The sequence below is a fragment of the Elephas maximus genome, chromosome 16 (assembly GCF_024166365.1).
Source record: "Elephas maximus indicus isolate mEleMax1 chromosome 16, mEleMax1 primary haplotype, whole genome shotgun sequence".
Taxonomy (NCBI): domain Eukaryota; kingdom Metazoa; phylum Chordata; class Mammalia; order Proboscidea; family Elephantidae; genus Elephas; species Elephas maximus.
Window position 1 is genome coordinate 2,925,863 of NC_064834.1, and position 25,592 is coordinate 2,951,454.

Sequence of the window (25,592 nt, forward strand, 5' to 3'; positions counted from 1 at the left end):
AGGATGGGGCCAGGGAGGGGAGTGGAGTAAGCAATTCCACCTCCCCCTAAGGCTCCTGGGTCTGAATGGAAACTCCAGGGGTCACACCATAATGGGCTCCAGTGCCCCAAGTGCCACTGAGGTAGCCCAGCAAGAAATGGGCTGTCACCCAAGAAGCCACCCAGGGGCAGCACAGCTCTATGGCAGGACTTCAGATGGACTGGGACAGGACCAGGGGAGCTAACTGTGGGTCTCTTTTTCTCTTTCCAAGTCCAAGAGGAGGGCCCTGGGGCAGCAGGCTCCTCCTTGCTGTTCTGAGAGTTTTCCGCAGGGGCTGAGGCTGGGAGAAGCATGGGCAAGGGAGGGCACCCCAGGCTCACACATCCTGGGCCTCATACGCTCTTCTCACCCTCACTCTGTTCCTTGGCGGGAGGGATCTTGTCCTGACTGCCATCTGGGGGCGCCGGCTTGGCCGCGGGACTGGGGCTGCTGCTGGTGGACGGCAGGAGGTTGGCCGACTGCAGGACAGCTTCCGAGTGCTCGCGGGCCTTCATACGCAGGGCGGCCACACTGGCCGTGCGGTTACTCTGGCAGCCGTAGGTGGGGAGGAAGGACAAGCCCATGGGGTCCGGGACACAGCAAGAGCATAGTGGGCCCCCTGAAAGGAAAAAAACAGCAGGCTTCAGCACCGTCCACAGACTATCTCTGGAGCTTGGGGTGGACAGAGGAGCATCTGGGGACCTGAAGGAGGGACAGATTTATTCTGGTAGGTTCCAGACACTAATGGGAGAGGTAACAAGTGTTCAAGACCCCACAGACACACAACCCAAGAGATGTAGTTGATAATCCCAAGGATTATCAGGGCCTAGGGCTTGGCCCGGCTCCCTCACGAACAGCTGTATGGTCTTGAGCCAATTCCTTGGATTCTCTAATCCTCACCTTCTGCTTCCATAAAATGGGGTAATACCTACTTCCCAGGATCATTATAAGGATTCAATGAAGCAATCTCTCACTCCCCAAACCATGTGCAGAGGCACCCCTAAAAACCCGCTACAGGAATATTTCACATTCGCAAACCACCATGCAGTACAAACTACTAGCTTGAGGGAGTTCACAGCTTCAGCATTAGGGCCCACTGCATTCCTTTTAACCATGTCACATCTTCTGAAGCTGACTTCTGCCAGCATCACACAAAATTCAAGGGGCACGTAAAACAAGGGCAGTGGCACTTAACTGTGCTCATGAGGAACCTGTACATAGATCAAGAGGTAGTTGTTCAGACAAAACAAGGGGATACCACATGGTTTAAAGTCAGGAAAGGTGTGTGTCAGGGTTGTATCCTTTCACCGTACCTATTCAATCCATACGCTGAGCAAGTAATCCAAGAAGCTTGACTATATGAAAAAGAATGTGGCATCAGGATTGGAGGAAGACTCATTAACAACCTGCATTATGCAGATGACACGACCTCGCTTGCCGAAAGTGAAGAGGACTTGAAGCACTTACTGATGAAAATCCAAGACCACAGCCTTCACTATGGATTACACCTCAACATAAAAAAAGAAAAAAAAGATCCTCACAACTGGACCAATAAACAACATCATTATAAACGGAGAAAAGATTGAAGTTGTCAAGGATTTCATTTTACTTGGGTCCACAATCAACAGCCATGAAAGCAGCAGTCAAGAAATCAAGAGATGCATTGTACTGGGCAAATCTGCTGCAATGGACCTCTTTAAAGTGTTGAAGAGCAAAGATGTCACCTTGAAGACTAAGGTGTGCCTGATCCAAGCCATGGTATTTTCAATGGCATCATATGCATGCGAAAGCTGGACAATGAATAAGGAAGACCAAAGAAGAATTGATGCCTTTGAACTGTGGTGTTGGCGAAGAATACTGAATATACCGAGAACTGCCAAAAGAATGAACAAATCTGTCTTGAAGAAATACAGCCAGAGTGCTCCTTAGAAGCAAGGATGGCGAGACTGCATCTTACAAACTTTGGATATTTTGTCAGGAGCAATCTGTCCCTGGAGAAGTACATATGCTTGGTAAAATATAAGATCAGCAGAAAAGAGGAAGACCCTCAATGAGATGGATTGACACAGTGGCTGCAACAATGGGCTCAAGCATAACAATGATTGTGAGGATGGCACAGAACCAGGCACTGTTTTGTTCTGTGGTACATAGTGTCACTGTGGGTCAAAACCAACTCAATGACACCTAACAACAACAACAACAACAAGGGCGTTAAAAAGTTGGAGGTTCAAGTCCACCCAGAGACACCTTAGAAGAAAGGCCTGGGGATATACTTTCGAAAAATCAGCCGTTGAAAACCCCACGGAGCACAGACCTACTCTGACACGTATTGGGTCGCGTGACTTGACAGCAACTGGTAGGAGTGTCATGAAAGATAGCTGAGCTCCCACAGGTACTGCAAACAGAGGAGGTTTAAGAACCTCTGAAAGAACCAGTTTGGAAAGTACTTTGCACAAGGTCTGATGTGTAGAATGGGCCTAAGAGAGACTGCCTGGCTCTGAGCCCGGCAGCAGTGCCGTGTGGGCCATTCAGGAGCAGAGCTGCAGGCCTCTCTGCCACACCAGCACAAGGAGTCCCCAACAGTGCTGGTTCACTCACTCGTGCCATCACACATTTATCCAAGGAGAAGTCTGTGAGCACCAGGCACTGTGTCAGGCCTTGATGAGCTCGCAGGAGTCCTGAAGAAAGCATACAGCAGGGAGTCCCCCAGAGCCCAGTCCTGAGACATCCATGATTCGAAGTTCAGGGTGTTGGGTGCTGTACAGAAAAGTGCAGACTGGGCGGGGGGAGTGTTGATGTCCAGAATGAAGGCATCCAGGGTGTCAAAGCATGGAGTGAAACAGAGCTCACTTGTTCCAGAAGCAATGGGAGATTCACACTGACCAGAGTTTAGTGACCACGGCAGGGGAGGAGGGGTGGAGATGGGTCAAAGGGTCACCAGGGTTAGAATGCTGTGCAGTCATGGCAGACAAGGGAAAGGAAGCCCTTCTCAGGTTTTGAACAAAAGAGTCTGATCTTATCCACAACAGGGAGAGTGGAGGGTGGCAGGGGTGCAGGCACAGCCAATGGTGAGTGGACCAAAATGGCGAGAGTGAGGTAGTATGAGGTGGTCGGTTTGGGTTCACGCTGAAGGCTGGAGCCTGAGTGCACTGCTGAGGGCCTAGAGGCGGCAAACGAGAGAAAGGACTCACAGTTGTGCCTAGACCCTGCCCTGAGCATCTGAGTTAATGGGGCACCACTTTCAAAGTGGGGAAAAATAGAGAAAGGTTGTGGGGGAGGGGGATGTCAAGGGTCCAGCCTGGGCCCAGGAACTCTGAAGTCCTGTTGGCCTGGCCATAGGTGCTCAGCAGCGCTGACGTCACCCTGTCCTTAGCCGGATACCCACGGGCTGCAGCCATTTCACCACCAGGCAGGTGTGGACGAGAGCAACTACAGGAGCCGCAGAGACCTTCGCCCAGGCCAGGAGGTGGATTCAGCTGCCAGCATGACATGACTGGAGAGATTCTCTAGCCCTCTTGGCAGGTCAAGCGCAGGCCTCCAAGTGCAGTCTCTGAAGGAGATGCCCATAGTCACAGCCTTGGTGTCCTGACCAGGGTGGACAACTCCCGAGCAAGCTCTGACCAGGGCAAGAAGATGGTACGTCCTGGCCTTCCAATGACACCTGGAATTTTGTGCCTGTTCCTGAGAGCCCAACCACTTTTCCCATCTGGCCAGGGAGGGGCAGCCAGACCAGCCTCATCCTCCGCCCAGCCCTTGGCTCTTTCTGTAAGTGCTCACAGGCTGGGAAGGAGCCGCAGTGCAAATAGGGAGGACTTTGGGACCAAAATCTGTATCTGTTGAATGAGAACCAAATTCCTCCCTGTGGCTTCCAAAACCTGGCATGGTCAGGACCCATCGCCCTCTACAGTCCCTTCTCGTGTACCACACAGACCCTCTTTCAAACCCTCCTCACCATCACCATCCTCCTCATCACCGTGATCACCATCACACAGCAAACCCTCACAGTGGAGCTTTACTAACTACAGCACATGTGTGTGCACCAGGCGCCATCTTCACAGTTCTGTGAGGTACGTTCTACTGTGATCCCCTTTTGCGAATGTTAAGACTGAGGTCAGATGGCTGGTTCCTTGTCAAAAGTGGCAGAGCTGGACTTCATGTCAGCAGAGCTCCATGCACCCCCAATCACTGCGCTCCTCTGCCTTAAAGAGGACAACGTGCTCCCCACCTGGGGACTTTGCTGGGCTCACCTATGGGCACTCCAGCCCTGACCACCCTTCCATGGCCAGCTCCTCCCCCCTTTAGGGCCCCATTGAATCATCCCCTCTCAGGGATCCCCGTGGTGGCGCCCATCCCAGGTCAGGCCCCTAGTTATGCTCCATCAGGACACTCTGCTCATGTCAGTCCCAGCACTGGCCACAGCCTGTGCTTGGGTTTCTAATGGTTTGTTTACTTGTTTATTGTCTGCCTCACTCATGGCTGTAGGCTCCCACCAGGGAGGTTCCTTCTCTGTCTTGTTCACACTTTATCCCCAAAAAGGAGCACAGCCAAGCCCCTGGGAGGTATGTGTGTGGAGGGAAGTGAGGGGAGGGGAGGAGAGGGAGAAGGAACGAGGGGAGAGAGAAGAGGGAAGGAGGCTCTAGAGGGTGAACTCTAGAACTGCAAGAAGGAACCACTGTGGACTGACATGAGGAGAAGCCCCAGAAGCCCTTTCACCTCAGCTCTGTGACCCTGACTTCCAAGCACTGCTGGAATTGGAGAGCATCCCTCATTTACCTGCTTGGGTATACGAACAATGAAACCTCTTAGGGTGGTATACAACACCCCCCATTATCCACAGCTGCCTCCTTGTCCAATCATCTTCATCCCCAACCTCCCCCCCGCCCACTTGCTCCAGCCACAAAGACTTGCTTGTGGTTGCCCACTTACCCCTGCTGGCCTCTTCCCCTGTCTCCATAGCGGATCCTGCTGGTTCCTCCTGACTTAGTGGAGGCAGCTACTTATCTGCGAGCTCTCTCTAACCACAGCGAGCCTCCCCAGACTTGTTCCTCTGCACCTGACCCCCACACTGCCCCCTCCAGCCTCCAGCCAGCCTTGAATATCTACAGCTCCCTGGGGACTCTGACCCTCACCCACCAGAGCACCCTCCACACCCAGCACTCCACTGCCCATGGAGGTGCCTCCACTGTCCTTCAGGCCCCTGGGTTCCTTGTCATCTCCTTCTGGAAGCTTCCCTGGCCTCCTCACTGCTCTGCCCCTCCTCTGCATTCTCCCTGCACCCTATCTCCCCCCAGACACGAGCCCCCAGGCCGGGACTTACAGTGTCTTGTCATTTCAGCAGCCCAGGGCCCAGCACAGAGCCCGCCCTGGCACCAGAAACAACTTGTATGTGAATGAATGAGTAGACCACAGCAAGACCCCAGGTGGAGGCGAGTGGCACCATGGCTCCAGCTCACAGAACATACAACGGAGCCCCTTCAACAAACCAGTGGCATGCCACGGACACTGAGTCAGTGGACTTGAAGCCGGAGCCCCTGACTTCAGGCCCAGGCCAAGCCTCTCTCTACCACTCTTGGCTGGTGACATGGCAGACATGGTAGAATGCCACTCTGGTTACAAATTTCTGAAGGGGCCCCACACCAGGCTCAGAACCAGGAGTGCCTGGGCCCCAGACCCACCGCTCCCTCAGCAAATGAGCTTTGAGCTGTTTCCCACAATTCTGAGCATGGTCTAGAATCCTCCCATCTACTACTGTGATCATGATTTGGGGGCCTGAGAGGCCACCTGGGTCTAGCACCCACATGCAGAGACCAACCTCAGCAGCATCAGCCAGAAGTCCCCACACTCCTCTCCCAGGACAGGCTTTCCCGTGAGGGCTCCAGCACTGTCCAGTCCCTCAAGCACATTCAGGCCTCTCTCTCTTGCTCTCGAAGCCTGCTCTGAGGCAAAAGGAAGCTCACTTTACTGGCGCTTTATCATGTTGCCCACCACCATCATGGCGTCCTAAGAGGTAGGCATTACTCATTCCCACTTTGCAGGATGGCAAACCAAGGCTCTGGGAGGAACTGGCCCAGGATGGCCCAGTTTATGCAGAGGTGGGACTAGGACCTTCCAGCGGCTTCTGCTCTCCTACAGGGTGGCCAGGGATTTAGATGCAGCTGTTGTCTCCTGCCTCAGTTCTGATGAGGGGTCGATGCAGTAGATAGCAGATACAAAGATGACTGTGAGAAGGAAAACAGATGCCAATTGACAGGGAACTGCGAACCAGATCCACACCCCCAGGACTCCCCGCTGGCCTTTCATCTGGTGAGAGGCAGGGGAAGACAACTAAGGCCTGGTCCCACTGACAGGGACACACAGGAGGCTGAATTTTGTTAAATCCTGAGTCTCAATTCCTCCACTTCTCCTGGTGACAATTCCACAGACTCAGTGCACACCAACACCAGTCACAGAAACAGTAGTACACTGACACCAGTCACAGACACAGCTGCACACTGACACCAGCCACAGACACAGCCGCATACTGACACCAGTCACAGACACAGCCACACACTGACACCAGTCACAGACCCAGTCATGCACTGACATCAGTCACAGAGACACAGCCGCACACTGACACCAGCCACAGACACAGCCGCATGCTGACACCAGTCACAGGCACAGTCATGCACTGACATCAGTCACAGAGACACAGCTGCACGCTGATACAGGTCACACACACAGCCGTACACCAACACCAGTCACAGACACAGCCACACACTGACACCACACGCTGACACCAGACACAGACACAGTGGCACACTGATACCAGCCACAGACACAGCTGCACACCGACACCAGTCACACACACACAGCTGCACAGACACGAGATGCTGACACCAGACACAGACAGCCACACGCTGACACCAGTTACAGACACAGCCACACACTGACACAAGTCACAGTCACAGCCACACACTGACACCAGTCACAGATACAGCTCCATGCTGACACCAGTCACAGACACAGCCACACACTTACACAAGTCATAGACACAGCCGCATACTGACACAGGCACAGCCGCCCACTGACACCAGACGCTGACACCAGACAGACAGCCACACGCTGACACCAGTTACAGACACAGCCACACGCTGACACAAGTCACAGACACAGCCGCACACTGACACAGGTCACACACACAGCTGCATACTGACACAAGTCACAGACATAGATGCACACTGACACCAGTCACAGACACAGCCACAGCCACACAGGAGGGTGGAAGTTTTCACTGTGCTGAGAAGGAAGGTCTATCACCATGAGCCCCAGCGGCCATTCTGAGGCCAAGGGCTGCACTCTTACAGGGAAGGTCCTTTCCCCACACACACACCATGGCCCCAAGTCTCCCTCCCAAATGAGCTCACACATGAAGACATTTTCAGACGAAAAGACCAACATATTAAGAATAGAGATATCTCTTGGGAGTGGTGTTGCCCAAGATTTCTATTTTCCTCACTGTGTTTATTCAGAATTTTTCTTGTTTTTCTACAATGAACATGAAATTTTTTAAAATACAGAGGCATAAATTTTATTTCAAGTTAACATTTAAAAGAGGGGAGACTGAAGACGAATTCCTTGGCACTGTGAGGGGTGGGCTGAAAGGGCTGGGAAGCTCCACGCTGACATATGGGGAAGGTCAGCAGGCTGGGAGCTGTTGGGGGACCTGAGGGGAACAACAGCTCGGTCAGCCCCAGGCAGCTGGCCAAGTCAGGCCAGGCCGAGAAAGGGGGCTCCATGCATCTTAGGCTGATCCTTGCCCCAGCCAAGGTCCCGTTCCTGCGTGAACATCAACCAGTGAGTCAGGTGGTCTGTGACCAAAAGATGGACATGATGTTCTGCAGGGGCAGAGTGCCATGTGGACAAGACAGGGCCTCCTCCTCTGGACTCCAGCCCTGTGTCTGATAGGCCACACCACAGCCAGCTCCCAGGACACCACCTTCCTGGCCCCCAAGGCCCAGACTCAGAGGCTAAGAGAAACGTACTAACTCACAGAATCAAGGATAAGGAAGGGAGACAAGTCTGTGGAGACGACCTAGTTCACCCGCCGCCCATACAGGGAGGGAAACTGAGGACCGGATAAACCTGATGACTCTGGGAGGCTCTAGTGTCAGAGCTCTAAGGGCCCCATGCAGGGTGTACCTTCTTTCCTCATCTGCTGCCCAAGTCTGAACAGCGATCAAAGTGTCCCCCAAAGGGGACTGACGCTTACAGGTAGACTCGTAAATATCCAAACAGCCATATCCAAGAACGACGGTACTGGGGCACTGGGGGTCTGGAGGGAGGTCTCCAGAGGACTCCCTTCCACGCCGTGCCCCGCCCACCCTGCCCCGCCCCACGTGAGGACATAGAAGACATGCTGATTAGATACAGATGCAGGCAAGACTGAGAGAGACAGACTGACCTGTATACTAGACAGGGTCAGAAGCAAGTGAGGAGACAAATTTAATGGGATGACGTTGAGCCGGGAACGTGGAAAGTCCGTCATCTGCCTCCTAGAGTACAACTGTTCAGAGGGAGATGCAGCTCAGCAGCCCTGCATGTGGTAAATGGGGCTTTATGGTGAGCGTGCTGTGGCCCAGGCACCATGAGCTGCCTTACAGAGGCAGAACCTGCAGAAAGTAAGGCCTTCTCTGGGTGGTGCAAACGGTCAACATGCTCAGCTGCTAAATGAAAGGTCCACCCAGAAGCACCTCAGAAGAAAAACCTAGCAACCTACTTCTGAAAAACCAGCCACTGAATACCCTGTGGAGCACACGGGGTCACCACGAGTCAGAGTCAACTTCGCAGCAGCTGGTTTACAGTCTCCTCCACTCCAACCACTCCTAACGTCTCCCATCAACAGATTTGTCCATCACCACCCCAGGAAAAGGAAGGGGTGGGAGTTACAGTGTACGGGGCACACACACAAGTGTATAATGTCATTCAGGCTTCTCAACTACCCCGAAAGTAGGTGTTATCATTCAAATGGAAGCAGCAGTTAAGAAATCGAGTGACGTATTACATTGGGCAAATCTGCTGCAAAAGACCTCTTTAAAGTGTGAAAGAGCAAAGATGTCACTTTGAGGACTAATGTGCACTTGACCCAAGCCATGGCATTTTCAATTGCTTCATATGCATGCGAAAGCTGAAAAATGAATAAAGAAGAACATTAGAACCTATATACTGCCATTGTAGTCAAAACAGCCTGGTACTGGTAGAACAACAGATACATAGACCAATGGAACAGAATTGAGAATCCAGACATAAATCCATCCACCTATGAGCAGCTGATATTTGACAAAGGCCCCAAAACAGTTAAATGGGGAAAAGACAGTCTTTTTAACACATGGTGCTGGCATAACTGGATATCCATCTGCAAAAAAAATGAAACACTCTATTCACAAAAACGAGCTCAAAATGGATCAAAGACCTAAATATAAAATCTAAGATGATAAAGATCATGGAAGAAAAATAGGGACAAGGTTAAAAAAAAAATGGATCAAAGACCTAAATATAAAATCTAAGATGATAAAGATCATGGAAGAAAAATAGGGACAAGGTTAGGAGCCCTAAAACATGGCATAAACACTATATAAAACATTACTAACAATGCAGAAGAAAAACTAGATAACTGGGAGCTCCTAAAAATCAAACACCTATGCTCATCCAAAGACTTCATCAAAAGAGTAAAAAGATTACCTACAGACTGGGAAAAAGTTTTTAGATATGGCATTTCTGATCAGCACCTCATCTCTAAAATCTACATGATACTGCAAAAACTCAACTGCAAAAACACAAATAACCCAATTTAAAAATGGGTAAAAGATGTGAACAGACACTTCACTAAAGAAGATATTCAGGTAGCTTTTTTTTAACAGATATATGAGGAAATGTTCACGATCATTAGCCACTGGAGAAATGCAAATCGAAACTACAATGAGATTTCATCTCACTCCAACAAGGTTGGCATTAATGCAAAAAACACAAAACAGTAAAGGTTGGAGAGGCTGTGGAGAGACTGGAACACTTAAACACTGCTGGTGGGAATGTAAAATGGTACAGTCACTTTGGAAATCGATTTGGCACTTCCTTAAAAAGCTAAAAATAGAACTACCATATGATCCAGCAATCCCACTCCTCGGAATATATACTACAGAAATAAGAGCCTTTACACAAACAGGTATATGCACATCCATGTTCACTGCAGCACTGTTTACAATAGCAAGAAGATGGAAGCAACCAAGGCACCCATCAACGGATTAATGGATAAATAAATTATCGTATATTCACACAATGGAATACTATGCATCGATAAAGAACAGTGATGAATCTGGGAAACACTTCATAACATGGAGGAATCTGGAAGGTATTATGCTGAGTGGAATTATTCCATTGCAAAAGGACAAGTATTGTATAAGACCACTATTGTAAGAACTCAAGAATTAATTTAAACAGAGAAGAAAATATTCTTTAATGGTTACGAGAGGCTGGAGGGAGGGACAGTGGAAGAGGGGTATTCACTAATTAGAGAATAGATAAGAACTACTTTAGGTGAAGGGAAAGGCAACACACAATACAGGGGAGGTCAGCACAACTGGACTAAACCAAAAGCAAAGAAGTTTCCGGAATAAACTGAATGCTTACAAGGCCAGTGTAGCAGGGGCGGGGTTTGGGGACCATGGTTTCAGGGGACATCTAAGTCAATTGGCATAATAAAATCTATTAAGAAAACATTCTGCATCCCACTTTGAAGAGTGGCATCTGGGGTCTTAAATGCTACCAAGCAGCCATCTTGCTAGCATCAATTGGTCTCACTCAACCCACCTGGATCAAAGGAGAACGAAGAACACCAAGGACACAAGGTAATTACAAGCCCAAGAGACAGAAAGAGCCACATAAAGCAGAGTCTACATCAGCCTGAGACCAGAAGAGCTAGATGGTGCCCGGCTACAACGGATGACTGCCCTGACGGGGAACACAACAGAGAACCCCTGAGGAAGCAGGAGAGCAGTAGGATGCAGACCCCAAATTCTCACAAAAAGCCCAGGCTTAATGGTCTGACTGAGACTAGAAGGACCCCGGTGGTCATGGCCCCCAGACCTTCTGTTGGCCCAGGACAGGAACCATTCCCGAAGCCAACTCTTCAGACATGGATTGGACTGGACAGTGGGTTGGAGAGGGATGCTGGTGAGGAGTGAGCTACTTGGATCAGGTAGACAGTTGAGGCTATGTTGGCATCTCCTCCCTGGAGGGGAGATGAGAGGGTAGAGGGGGTTAGAAGCTGGTGAAAAGGACACAAAAAAAGAGAGTGGAGGGAGGGAGCAGGCTGTCTCATTAGGGGGAGAGCAACTGGAGGTATGTAGCAAGGTGTATATAAATTTTTGTGTGAGAGACTGACTTGATTTGTAAACTTTCACTTAAAGCACACTAAAAATTAAATAAATAAAGAAGAACAAAGAATAATTGATGCGTTGGAATTATGGTGTTGGCAAAGAATAGTGAATATACTGTGGACTTCCAGAAGAACTAACAAATCTGTCTTGGAAGAAGTACAGCCAGAATGCTCCTTAGAAGCAAGTATGGTGAGACTTGGTCTCACATACTTTGGACATGTTATCAGGTGGGACCAGTCCTGTAGAAGGACATCGTGCTTGGTAGAGTAAAGGGTCAGCAAAAAAGAGGAAGACCCTCAACAAGGTGGTTTGACACAGTGGCTGCAACAGTGGGCTCAAACACAGCGGCGATTGTGAGGACGGCCCAGGACCGGGCAGCGTTTCATTCTCTTGTACATACTAGTCAGAACTGACTCAATGACACCTGACAATAACAACAACAAAGATTAAAGGGTTTAAGAGACTTTCCTTAGATCCACTGCCAAGACTGGAACCCAAACCATGTCCATTGCCAGACAGATCAAAACATTCCCACCCAAGCCATCTGCTTCCTGCCCCTGGGCCTGCCTCGTTCTTCTCCAGATCTTCACATACCTTGCTCTCAGCCCAAATGTCCCTTCCTCAGAAATGCCTTCCCTGTCCCCCAGGTGAAGTGCCCCACCACGAGGGCCCCAACACACTCGTTAGACCCTTCACTGCACTTCTCACATCCAATACAAGCCATTTATTTTCTTTTTTGTTGTTTCTCTTAACTCATCCCATAAAAGCAAACACCTTCCACTTTGAAGAGTGGCATCTGGGGTCTCAAACGCTAGCGAACAGCCATCTAAGATGCATCAATGAGTCTCAACTCACCTGAATCAAAGGAGAATGAAGAACACCAAGGACACAAGGTAATTATGAGCCCGAGAGACAGAAAGGGGCACATGAACCAGAGACTACATCATCCTGAGACCAGAACTAGATGGAGGACAGAGAGAGGAAGGAGTATGAAAGGAAGACAGGAAGGAAAGAAGGAACAAAGGACTAAAAAGGTGAAAGACCTGAGGCTGGTGAAAGGGAGTCACCAGCCACATGGCTATGTGGTCACTGCCTCCAAGTATCTAAAGGTGGTTTTTCAGAAGTCATGTGCTCTCTCTAGGTGGCCCAGAGTGGGATGGAAGCAAACGGTGGGGGCTAAAGGAAGTAGGATTTTTTTTACTTCGCCACCAGCATGCTATGCGTACACTGTGGGCTCTCCGGAGATGAGGAGCTCCTGCCCCCTTGGTAAGGATGCTGTCGAGAATCTTCACGCATGGAGAAGTATATGGACTATTTGACAATTTTTAAAATCCCTTTCAACAACAACAACAAAATCTGTGTTTTTACAACGGGGTGTGAATTATGAACTCCAGTTCTACTTACAACTTCAGCATATTGTTTTCAGGATTTCCATTCATTGCAACTAACTTAAAATGTCCAATGACCAGCATGTCCCTTAGATTCTATAACCATTTTTTTAACAAATGAAAAATGATTCCACAAACAGGATTCCTGTAAAGCTAACGCTTGCTCTCCGTTATCCCACAGTACCAATAGCATCATTAGGCTTCTCCATACGCTACCCGCTGGTACAGCCTCATCTACCCTGAGCAACTACTAAAAAACTACGACTAACAAAAGAAAGCTTAGTCTTTGGTGGCATCCAGTGGGGGTGTGGTGAAATGAGTTCCTTTATGTAGCCTTTTGCCTTGGTTCTTCAGAAAACCAGTTTGAGAGATTTTTCCCACAAGCCCTGAGGAGTTTACCTTTGCCCTAGTTTTCTACTCCAGAGGGTTTGTTACTTTTGTCCAGGTTGATTGACATTTCCGGGGTAAGTGTAAACAACTTGGTTTTGATACATTTTGTCCAGTCCTGGGCTGCGGTCTGCAGGCATTGGTCAATAGACTATGCATGAGGTAAGCTTTAGCTTACTGTGCAAATGAAGTATCTGTAGCTTAGGGAGGGGGAATTGGTCAGTTCATGGTCCTGGTGGGAGTGCCATGTCTTGAAATTGACAAGGAGTTCCTATATTTAAGCAGCCAGGCCCAAGAGGTTTTTGAGACAGAAAGAAGCAGGAAGAAATAAAAGGAAGAAAGAAGAGAGAAAAAGCCGCACAAGAGAAGGGAAGGAACTTTCTAAAAGAGCTGTAAGAAGTGTCCAGGACTGTAAAGCTGAAGATAGCAACAGGCCCAGAAGGGGCCCAGCAGCAGAGCCAGTGGCAGCAGATGGCAGGACCAAGAGAAGCCTGTCCTAAGGGGGCTGAGAGGAGGCCTGCGTGGCCAAGAGGAGTTGAGAGAGCTGTCCTGCACTGAAGAAGGGAGACTTTGCCTGCATGCTCCCTGATCTAGATCCTGAGTTGAAGCCTGTTGCTTCCTTAGTAAACCACTTAACTGTAGGTATGGTCTGTTAGTTCCGTGTGGCCATTGTAATGAATTATTGAAGCCAACAGAGAAATAGAAAGTGCTATGGGTGGATGTCTGGTGTCAGAAATGATAAAGAAGTTGCAAAGTAGAGGTATCTTGACCTTTACCCCATGGAAATTATTTTTGGGCTGATCCTGGTAATTATACCCCCCGAAGTTAAACAAGTTGTGACACTGCTCCTACTCTCACCATTTTACAGGGGGTTTATTAACAACTATTTTCCCAGTAGAAATCCAGAGCCTGAAGCTCATGTGCTTTGCCCATAAAAATATGCTCAAGGCCCTCACCAAGTAATTCAAGAGTCTTACGTTAAGCACGTTTCTAACATAAGTTGTCTGACTTGCCACAAACTGGAAGGAAATGTGGCTGCTCGTGACAGACATAATGATGGATATACCATGTTTATGAAAATAACACGCACCTTCCACATTTATTTGCCAGCCACACCCTCCCCCTGTGACGTATTTTCATAAACATGCTATGCTACATTTTTTTACAGCATGTTAAAAAAAAAGGTATAGCAGTGCTTATGAAAATACCTCCGGGGGTGGGGCGGAGCTGGCAAACAAACATAGAAGGTACACGTTATTTGTGTAAAACATGGTATTGAGAAAAGACAAAATTTTATAAAACTTAATCAAAAATCTCAAAATGCACAGTAACCCAAGGCCATTTAGTGTAGGGACAAGCAATGCAACACATCTTAGCATGACCTGAAGGCCTCACTGACCCACAGCAGGGACTGCTCATCAGAATTATAACAAGAGATGGTATTCTGAAACCACAACGGCCCTGCAGCTGTGTTGGGGACAATGCTGAGTCTGCCACCGAGAGCCTCACGATGTTGAAGAAGACATTCTAGAAAATGTCCACCTGAAACCAAGTCATCATTGTCAAAATTCTATAAAATAAACAACTTGGAAAAGGAGAGTGAGAATGGTTACAGGACTCCAAGAACGCAATCAGTGTCACTAAATGCTACATGTAGAGACTGTTGAATTGATGCATGTTTTGCTGTGTATATCCTCAACAATAACAAAATTAATAAAATTATATTAAAAAAAAACTTTCATTATACTGCCACAATCGAAATGAATAAAACCTCAAAAGAGTAATTAAAAAAAAAATCCTATAAAATGAGAGTAACAGTAGGAAGTCTCTAGGCCCAAAAGCTAGGCACAGCCTGATGAAGGGTGGCGGAGGGGGCCGTTTTGACATTTGCTCCCCGGCCCCATCGCTAAGCAGCCATGGGGCTACTTTCATTCTTTCCAAACTCTAATTTCCTCATCTGTAAAACGGAGATTATAGCACCTACTTCGGGGCTAAAGTGTATAAAGCTTGTTTTTAGTTGCCATGGAGTCGATTGTGATTCTCAACAACCCCACGTGTTACAGAGAAGAACTATTGCACAGGATCTTCAAGGCTGTGACCTTTTGGAAGCAGATCGAGAGGCCTGTCTTTGGAGAAATTGGCAGCCTTTGGCTAGTCAAGCACTCAACTGCTTGCACCACCCAGGGAGCCGTTACTTCCATAACCCTATGCAAATTAACACCCACCTGTCAGTTTGTCAGACTGTGGTGGCTTGACTGTTGCTATGATGCTGGAAGCTATGCCACCAGTATTTTAAATACCAGCAGGGTCACCCATGGTGGACAGGTTTCAGCAGAGTTTCCAGACTAAGACAGACTAGGAAGAAAGGCCTGGTGATCTACTTCTGAAAAATAGCCAATCATATTGTCAGATACAGCGCTGGAAGATGTGCCCTCTAGGTTGGAAGGTACTCAGTACACCCAGTGGCTGCAACAATGGACTCAAGCACACCAACGATCGTCAACGATGGTGCAGGACAGGCAATCTTTCATTCTCTTGTACATGGGGTTGCCACAAGTCAGAGTTAACTTGCTGGCAACTAGCAACAACATGCAAGTCAAAGAGAAATTTTAAGTCACAATTCATAGCTTATTCTAATTTTCCATTTGATTCAACAACCAGCTGAAGAACTAGATTGTTCTGAGTGTCCTCAAGGAGTAAACCCAGAACCGGCTGGTGAAATTTGCAACAAAGCTAAGTTTTTTTGCAATAACCATTCTACCAGCCTGCGAAGTGCTTAAAGAATCTTACGCTAAGCACGTTTCTAACACAGGTTGTCTGACTTACAAAACCGCCACAAGCTAGGAGGAGATGTGGCTGCTCATGGACGACACAATGATGGATATATGAGAGACAAAACGTTATAGAAGTCAGCCTGCATTAGACACAATCCCTACACCTCTCTCCACAGCTCTTCCTTGGGAAGCCTTTCCTGTCTGACCAGGAAGAATAACTCATTCTGCCATCAGAATGCTGAGAAGTACGTCAAACAAACTTTAAAAGCCTGTCGTTTAGTTATTACTAGATGCCCAAACTAGGCGCTCAGAAGAGAGTAGCAGTTTTCTGTTTTTTTAATTTGTCAAAAAGTGATAATCATGAATACTTTGAAAATTAAACTAGGTACAAAGGAGATATGACATATAGCAAGAAAAAAAAAACTGTGAATAACCTAATGGTCTAATAATGGGAAATTTGCTGACTCATCACCCATATAGAACGTGTGGTAGCTATTGCAAAATTGTATTACAGGAGAACATTGAGTGCCATGAGGAAATGTTAATAAAGCAGGCTAAGAAGCAGTAAGTCAATATGGTCTCATTTTGATGTGTGTATGTATAAAATATGTATACGCACATACATGCAAATACAGGCAGTCCCAATTTATGACATATTCAAGTGACAACGAACTGTACTTACAGCTGTCTCTTTTTTGGTTTATGGTTGTTTTTGTACATCTTAGGGTTAGTAATAGGTAGGACATACAATGTTGCATAATTCGCGAATGTTACCATTCTCCGACGTTCATTCACAGATGTTCAAAAATCAGATTTATAAAGATACTGACAATAAAACACAATAATAATGAAAACCAAAAAAAGGGGGCATTCAAGTTAGAACTGACCTAACGACAGTCCTCAGAACAGAGCCCTGTCGTAAGTCAGGGGCTACCTGTACGTGTACGTAAATATATACGTACATGTGTGCACACACATACGCGTACCCAGATGGAATAATATGTATGCATGTTTGTATACACTGTGTATACATATTTTTTATGTATTTATATACATTCATATTTAAAAATAGAAAATGTAAAAAAGTTTAAATTTATGAATAATTTATTAAAACAAATTTATTTGTTATATATATATGAATATATCTATTTTAAAATGGAAAAGAGAAGTACTGACACAAAAACATCCATAGTGGTTTCTGGGGGCTAAGGTTATGAATGATTTTTTTTTTCCTTTGTGGTTTATTGTATTTTCCGGTTTTTCTAAACTGACCAGGTACTACTCTCATAAAACGGATGTCCGTTTTCTGATCTCGATTCTATCAGATGATGGGAATAGATGTTTCCCTTTAGAACAAAGCTGCACGGAACTCGCTAGGAAATATTGTGTCTTCGTCAGCTAAGACTCCAAGATGGCTAATGACTTCCCAGAGTGGGTGCTGACTGGCAGGCAAGGGGCTGAGGGCTCACCAGGAAGAACTTACCCAGGAGCACTTACGCCCAACTCCTGGTCTGGGGAGATCAAAGCCGTTGAGTACCTTTGCATGGGACCTGACCAACTCACCAGCCAGCAAAGACCTTCTTTCCTCTGTCTCTGCCAGCATTTGCCATCACCAAAGTCTGATAGTCCTGGCCCTTATATGCAGCCTAGGAACTGTTCTGTTTGGAGAACATACTACCTTCTGGATGTTAAATTAAAACACACAATTAGATTTCCATTAAGTTACAGCAAATTCTGCTGAATTGATCTAATCGGCCTGCCTTCCTATCTGACATCATGCTTTAAAGGTTGGCCTGAACATAAATACTTAATGTAATAAATACAGTCTGAAATATTTGATCTCATTGGCAGTTTAATTGATCTACTACAGAGACTGACAGGAAAAATCAAGTTAGCTCTGTCTCGTCTCTGCCGACGGCATATTTTCCCCGGAAAGGTAGGTGAACAACAATTTTCGTTTCAGGAGGAACCCTGTGCACTGCTTTCTCTTTGGAAGGTTAAGGGCAGCACAGTGGAACGAGGACATGAGTCCCTGAATTTACGTGTTGTTCAAGATGAATACCATAGTCCATTTCTTTTTGCTTTATAGGAAAAAAATAAAAATAAACAAACATGTTTGTGAGTCACAATACCAGTGCCTCATGCTTGCATGGAGTGTTTACACAGGAATTAATCAAATGCCCAAAAGGAAAATCCCAAACAGGAAGCACATCATCTACCTCGGAGACCCTGGCGTACATTTTCCTGTCCTTCTTTGAGGCTTTGTATCACCTTTTCACTGTGAATTGTGTTTGTTTTGCATACGCCTCTCTCCCAAATTTGCGTGTAAGGTCTCTACCCCACCCTCGCCCCACATTCCTGATCCAAGGACCAAGCTGTCCTGATTTGGCACAAAGTAAACATTCAACCAAAACCTGGAGGAGGAAGGAAGGGAGAGAAACCCTCTTTTTTCCCTAAGGAGCTGGTGTACCTTAATTCCTTACATCATCATCAGGTTCTAAGTTTCCTCAATGGCCTGTGGAAAGAAAAGCTGTGGCCATGGCAAAGTTATCCAACCTGATTAATGCCAAAACCCCCAGGTTAATTGGGCAGCTGCTCTGATGGGCTTGACCCTGCATTCTGCTCTCTCACAAGGACGCTCGCTTTCTGGTCATTTGGATTAGCTCAGCAAACACTTAAGGAGAGGAGCTGGCTCAGCCAACCATCCCAGCCAAGGCCTGGGCTTTGATACGGTCTTGGCCAGTGCAAGTGGCTCTATTTTGCTTGGCTGTCTTTGAAATAAATAATGGCAGCACCTGAATCCAAGACCCCTAGCACAGTAGGCACAGCGGCAGGAACACGTGGTCTGGGGAGCCCATCAGGGCAGTGCAGAATGATGCCAGTGAGTACAACGCCCCTTCCTTCCAGCCTCAGCCAGGACGCTGGACGTATCCTGGCTGCTGCTTCTGCCGGCTCTGGGCAGGAGCCAGAGCCTCTGCTCAGCTCCCTGTGCTCCAGGGCCCCATTGATCAGCAGGAAAGGCAAACCCATCAGCACCCATAGGAAATGGCTTCTAGAAAGTGAGTTGCAGTTTTTAAAGCCAGAAAATGACAGTAGGTGCTGGAAAAGGAATAGAATCAATACCAGGTGTGGTAGACTGGAAGGTGGGACACCTGGGTCCTCTAACAGACATACTGTGTGACTTTGGGTAGGACCGTGCCCTCTCTGGGCCTCAGTTTCTCCCACTGTGTCCTGCAGAAGCAATGGTAACATGCTGATGAGGAGATTCCTTACAAATCTTAACTTCTGGGATTCTCTAGCCCTGTCCTCTGGACATCAAGATGTGGGTGTAGGGCTTCTCAGCAAGGCATAGTGGGGTTAGTGCTACCCCACCCACTTTCCCCATGAAAACTCATCTGCTCCCCAAATATCTTCACCCTCAGACATGAGTCAGCACCCCAGGGCGCTGTGCTCCTTCCCTGGTGCATCTGAGCTGCCCACACACCACAGGCCATATTGAACTGTGCCTCAGAGATGGGGAGACTCTCCCATGGGGAGCAGAGACCAGCAGGAGCCAGGATGCTCTGCTCCAGAGAAGCCACCTTAGAAACCCAAACCCTCACCATCCCAAGAGACCTCCTGGACTCCATCATAACAACACACAGCGTTTACTGGACACTTCAGTGTGGCACAGAGCCATGCAAGACGTGCCACAGGCACATACCTGCCATAGATATGGCTATCGTGATCCTCATTTACAGGTGAGGAGACTGAGGCAGACTCTAAGTTTAGCCACTCCCGAGAGGGGAGGCAGGGTTGGGCCACGGCTGGTCTGACCCTAGAGCCTGGGCTCCCCCAGGATATAAGGTGCTCCTCCCCCAGAACTGTGCTCCATCCGGACCTCAGGCTCTACTATGCTCATGCCACTCTCAGCCTAGAATGCCTTCACCCAGCAGCCATTCCTGTAAGCCTTCAAGCTCAGCCTGAACACCCCCCCATTCCTAAAGACAGAGCATCGCTCCCTCCCCAAACTTCACATGCCTTTTTTTGCCTCTAGAAGAGCACCTGACTATGACCCATTAGACAGAAATTCTTTGTTTTTCTCCAAGCCCAGCCTCCAGCCTGTGAGCCCCTTGCAGTAGAGATGTGTCTAATCCATTGGTGGATGCCCAGCCATTGGTTCAGAGTCTGACAAAGCGCAGTGCTCAGGGGGCCGAGTGAAGAACAAGAGGTCCCAATGCTTTCCGGGGTCCAGCAGGCAGCCAGCAGCAACAGGGCCAGGCCGGTCCCCACTGAGTGTTTTTCCCAGGCCCAGTTTATGCAAACTTCGTTCCATTTCATTCTATACTAGACTCTGCTAGGGTGAGAGTGGCTTGGAAGGACCTAGAGGTGGGTTAGATATGGCCACTACCATTACAGTACTTGTAATCAGGACTGGAAGGTAAGGTGGTTCAAAACATATGCTCCCAACTCATATCATGGAGCCACTGTGGCTTTGATACTTGCCACCAAAAATAACCAAACCCATTGCCGTCGAGTCAATTCTGACTCATAGTGACCCTATAGGTCAGAATAGAACTGCTGCATAGGGTTTCCAAGGAGCGCCTGGTGGATTCAAACTGCCAACATTTTGGTTAGCAGCGGTAGCTCTTAACGACTACACCACCAGGGTTTCTGGTACCTGCCACAGTTAGTCTCACAGATGGCCTTCAGTGAACCATACCTCCTTGTCTTCACGCCCTTGTGCAGTCTCCTCCCTAGCATCTAGGCTGACCCTGTGACCTGCTTTTATCAATAAGATGCAGCAGAAGTGACACTGCCAGTTCTGGGTTTAAGCCTCAAGAAGCTCTGGCATCTTCTGCTTTTGCAGTCTTGGGACCCAACTGCTATCCATCCCTAGCCCAAGCTAGCCATGGGAAGACACCACGTGGAGAGGAAGAGAGGTCCAGCCTTCCAGTCATCCCTGTTTCACTTGTAAGTGAAGCCCTCTCTTATGTATGAGTCCCAGCTGCCATTTGACTACAACCTCAACCTTGAGAGAAACCCTAAGCAAAAGCAGTGGAAGAACTGCCCAGCTGAGCCCAGTCAGTCCTCTGACTCATGAGACGCAATAAAACAGCTGTTGTTTTCTTACACCAAGTTTTGGGGTAACCACTGTTAAGTAAAGCAATACCAAAACCTGAAATGGAGATTATAAGAAAAGAAAATTACAGGCCAATCTCCTCATGATCACAGATGCAAAAACTCTAAACATTAGCAAACTGAATCCAGCAATATATTAAAAGGATAACATGTCACATCTAATTTGGGTCTATTCCAGGAATGCACGATTGGTTTAACATTAAAAAATCAATCAATGTAATTCACCGGATTAATATATTTTTTTAATTATGTGATGTGATCATCTCAACAGATACAGAAAAAGTATGCAATGAGATTCAGCATCCACTCAGATTCATGATTTTTTTAAATAATAGTTAAAACTCTTAAGAAACTGGAACAAGAAGAAAATATCTTTACCTGAAAAAGGAGTATCTAAAAAGAAAGACAGCAAACATGATGAAATATTGAGCACTTTCCCTAGAGACCAAGAATAAGACAAGCTACTTCAAAAAGTCAAAAACAGAATTGCCATGTGACCAACAGTTCCACTCCTACGCATATTCCCAAAAGACTTTAAAACAGGGACTCAAACAGATACTTGTACACCGATGGTATCTTCAGTATTATTCATGGTAGCCAAAAGGTGGGAACAACTTAAGTGTCCATCAACAGATGAACAGATAAACAAAATGTGCCATACCCATACAATGGAATAGTATTCAGCCATTAGGACAAATGAAGTCCTTGATACATGCTAGCATATGAAGGAACCTTGAAAACTATGCTGAGCACATTGAGTCAGCCATCAAAGGATAAATATTGTGCAATGCCACTTACATGAAATATCTAGGATAGGCAAATGCATAGACATAAGTTTACTAGTGGTGGCCAGGGGCTGGGGGCAGGTGGGGTGGAGAGTTACCGCTCAAGGGGTACAGAGCTCCTGCTCGGGATGATGGAGATTGTTTGGGAATACACAGGGGTGACAGTCGCCCAACATGGTGAATGCAATTAATGCCACCAAATTGTACACTTGAAAATGGTAAAAATGCTTCATTCTGTAGATTTTACCACAATAAAATTTTTTTAATTCCCAAAAAGTAAATTAAAAAAGAAAAAGGCAAGGGTCAGTCACAAAAGACCACATATTTTATGATTCCGTTTGTACAAAATGTCTAGACTAGGCAAATCCATAGAGACAGACAGCAGATTAGTGCTGCAGGGGCCTGGGGGAGTTGGGGAAAGATGGGAAGTGCCTGTACATGGGTACAGGGTCTCTTTTTGGGGTAACAAAAATGCTCTAAAATTGACCGTGGTAACTGGTTGCACAATTCTGTGAATCAACTAAAGATCATTGAATTGTACACTTTAATGGATAAGTTGTATGATGTGTGAATTTTATCTCAATAAAGCTGTCATAAAAAAAAATGAAGAAATAAGGCAAGGATGCCTGTTCTCATCACCTCTATCCAACAATGTACTGAGTCTTTGCCAGCAGCACAGACAAGAAAAATAAATAAAAAGTGTAAGGATTTGAAAGGAAGAGACAAACTGTTTATCTGCAGATGATATGATCATGTGCGTAGACTATCATAAAGGACCTACAGCAAAGCCTACGTGCACACGTAAATCTCAAAAACATAATGCTGAGCAAAAGAGGCCATAAAAAAAAAAAAACAGTGCCGTCGAGTTGATTCCGACTCATAGCGACCCTATAGGACAGGGTAGAACTGCCCCATAGTTTCCAAGAAGCGCCTGGTGGATTTGAACTGCTGGCCTTTTGGTTAGCAGCCGTAGCACTTAACCACTACACCACCAGGGTTTCCCCACCAAAGATAGGTGTAAGAATTTGGCTAGGCCATGATTCCCAGTATTGTGTGATTGTCCACCATTTTGTCATCGGATATGATTTTCCTGTGTTGTAAATTCTATCTCTATGATGTTAATGAGATGGAATTAGTGGCAGTTATGTTAATGAGGTAGGACTCAATCTACAAAATTAGATTGTGTCTTAAATCAATCTCTTTTGAGACAGAAAAGACAGAAGCAAGCAGAGAGATAGGGGGACCTCATACCACCAAGAAAGCAGTGCCAGGAGCAGAGCGTGTCCTTTGGACCTGGGGTTCCTGTGCAGAGAAGCTCCTCGACCAGAGGAAGATTGATGACAAGGACCTTCCTCCAGAGCCAAATGAGAGAGAAAGCCTTCCCCTGGAGATGGCACCCTGAATTTGGACTTCAAAATCTACTAGGCTGTGAGAGAATAAATTTGTTTGTTAAAGCCATCCGCTTGTGGTATTTCTGTTATAGCACTTGATGACTAAGATAAGTGGTAAGGCTTAAACACCAGCATGGGGGTTCAGTTTTGGGGAGTAAAAGAGATGGAAGGGGAAAGGCGATCATTTCTCAACCTGGATGGTGCTTACATGTTCTTGTTGTGTCCCTAGCGAGTCGATTTCAACTCATGTGACCCTATAGGACAGAGTAAAATTGCCCTATAGGGTTTCCTATGCTGAAATATTTATAGGAATATATTACTAGGTCTTTTCTCCTGAGGAGCTGCTGGTAGGTTTGACCCTCCAACCTTTTGGTTAGCAGCCAAGTGCTTAACCATTGCACCACTAGGGTTCTTCGGTGCTTACATAGGTGTTTAAAATCATTCATTAAGCTCTATATTAATGTTGTATGAGTTTTTCGAACAAATGTTATATTTCACAATAAGGCAGTTTTTAAAATTCACAACACAAAGAAAAATCCAATTAAAGAGAAAAACCAAAACCAAACCCACTGCCACCGAGTCAATTCCGACTCATAGTTGACCTAACCCTATATATAGGACAGAGTAGAACCACCCTGTAGAGTTTCCAAGGAGCGCCTGACAGATTCGAACTGCCGACCCCTATGTTTAAGAGCCATAGCACGTAACCACAAGGCCACCAGGGTTTCTGACTAAACGAAGAGGAGGAAAATGCTTTCAGGGGCTTTGAGGAGGAAGCTGTCGCCTCCAGCTCTGGTTCCAACCCCTGCTGAGAATTTGCAGTTCTAACAAGTTCCCAGGTGATGCCAATGCTGTTGGTTAGGGACCAATTCTGAGAACCACTAGTAGAGCCAAAACCCAAAAACCAAACCCATTACTGTCAATTCCAACTCATAGCGACCCTATAGAACAGAGTAGAACTGCCCTATAGAGTTTCCAAGGAGCACCTGGTAGATTCGAACCACCAACCTTTTGGTTAGCAGCTGTAGCTCTTAACCACTACGGCACCAGGGTTTCCCTTAGTAGAGCAGCGGTTCTCAAATTTTATTGTAAGAATCACCTGGGGGTCTTGTTAAAATGTAAATTCTGATTCAGTGTATCTGGGGTGGAAATGCAAATTCTCAGCAGGAGTTCACACTGCAAAGAACCAGTTTGAAGTCCAGGTTTAGCCTTTGTGGGTGAACATTTAGTGGTAAATAAAGCAGTCTCCGTTCTCTCTAGGGACTTGCCCTGACAAAGGACAAGGGCTCCTCTCTCCCACACCCACCACCTCTGCCTTCCTCCCCACTGCTGCGCCCCCTGCAGGAGAGCAGAATGTGAGCCCACAGAGGGGAACGGAGTGCATCCTGGAAGTTCTCCCCTGGCAGCTGTAATTATTTCCACCTCACACCCAGCACTGCGAATCACAGGTTAGAGGCAGCCGGCTAAGTGCATGGGTGAAAGCCTGGCTGCCTGTGGCTCTCTAGTCTCCCAGCCGCACCGCCTGTCCGGCGGCCAGCACTTCCCCGGGACAAGCCCCAGCGCCTCCCCCAGCCATTAATAATCTCCTCTGCATTAATGAATTGTGAGCACTGGGCTGGCCAATAAGGCAGGGCAGGAAAACTCTTTGTGTTGCAAGGCTTTTTCTCTGAGCACACATTATTGTTATGCAAACCCTCCCCGCCTGGGGTAGAGGTCTGCTGCCTTTTTATTTGCATTTCCGTGAAACGCCCAGTCATAAAACCTGCAGCGAGCCCAGCCCCTTCCCTGCCTGGGTGCTCTCTAAGCAACCTCAGGGCAAAGCACACTGCCCACATAAAGGCCCCTGGAGGAAATGGGTGCTCTGAGCAGAAAATCCTATCGCAACAGAAAAAATTCCAAACATTGCCAAAAATTGAAGCAACGGGGGCAACAAGGAAATGGTGAGTCTTAAGCTGCAATAAAATGCAGAGAAATGGGAGAAGTTTGGGGAAAGCAGTCATTTCTTTAGTCCTTTAAAGTTAAGTAGGACCTGTGTGGCAAGGAGAAGGAACATGTTAACAATAATAGCATTTGTCAGGCACCCCAACTGAGACCCTGCATGTGCAACACACATAACACACCTCAGGCATTACTCTGGGACTATTCGACTCTGGAGCACTGGGCGTCTGCCCTTCCCCTCCAGCCTTGCTTGGGAGGCTGCACAGGGTAGCCTTTGCCCCGCATCCCAAGCCTCTGGCCTGGAGTCACAGGAGAGCCACACCCAGAGTGCTATTAGGGCTGGACCAGAACCGCAGGGGCCTACCCTTGCTGCCTTCAT

The 25,592-nt window shown here is 47.3% G+C and overlaps 1 protein-coding gene across 1 annotated transcript in view; it reads right to left on the reverse strand.

Moving 5' to 3' along the window:
* Positions 1 to 371: 371 nt before the first annotated feature.
* Positions 372 to 25,592, reverse strand: part of DRGX (dorsal root ganglia homeobox) — a 37,871-nt gene continuing 12,650 nt past the window's right edge. The window contains exon 6 of the mRNA XM_049855946.1: positions 372 to 637. Within this exon, the coding sequence (XP_049711903.1) occupies positions 372 to 637 (266 nt within the window). The remainder of the gene's footprint in view (positions 638 to 25,592) is intronic.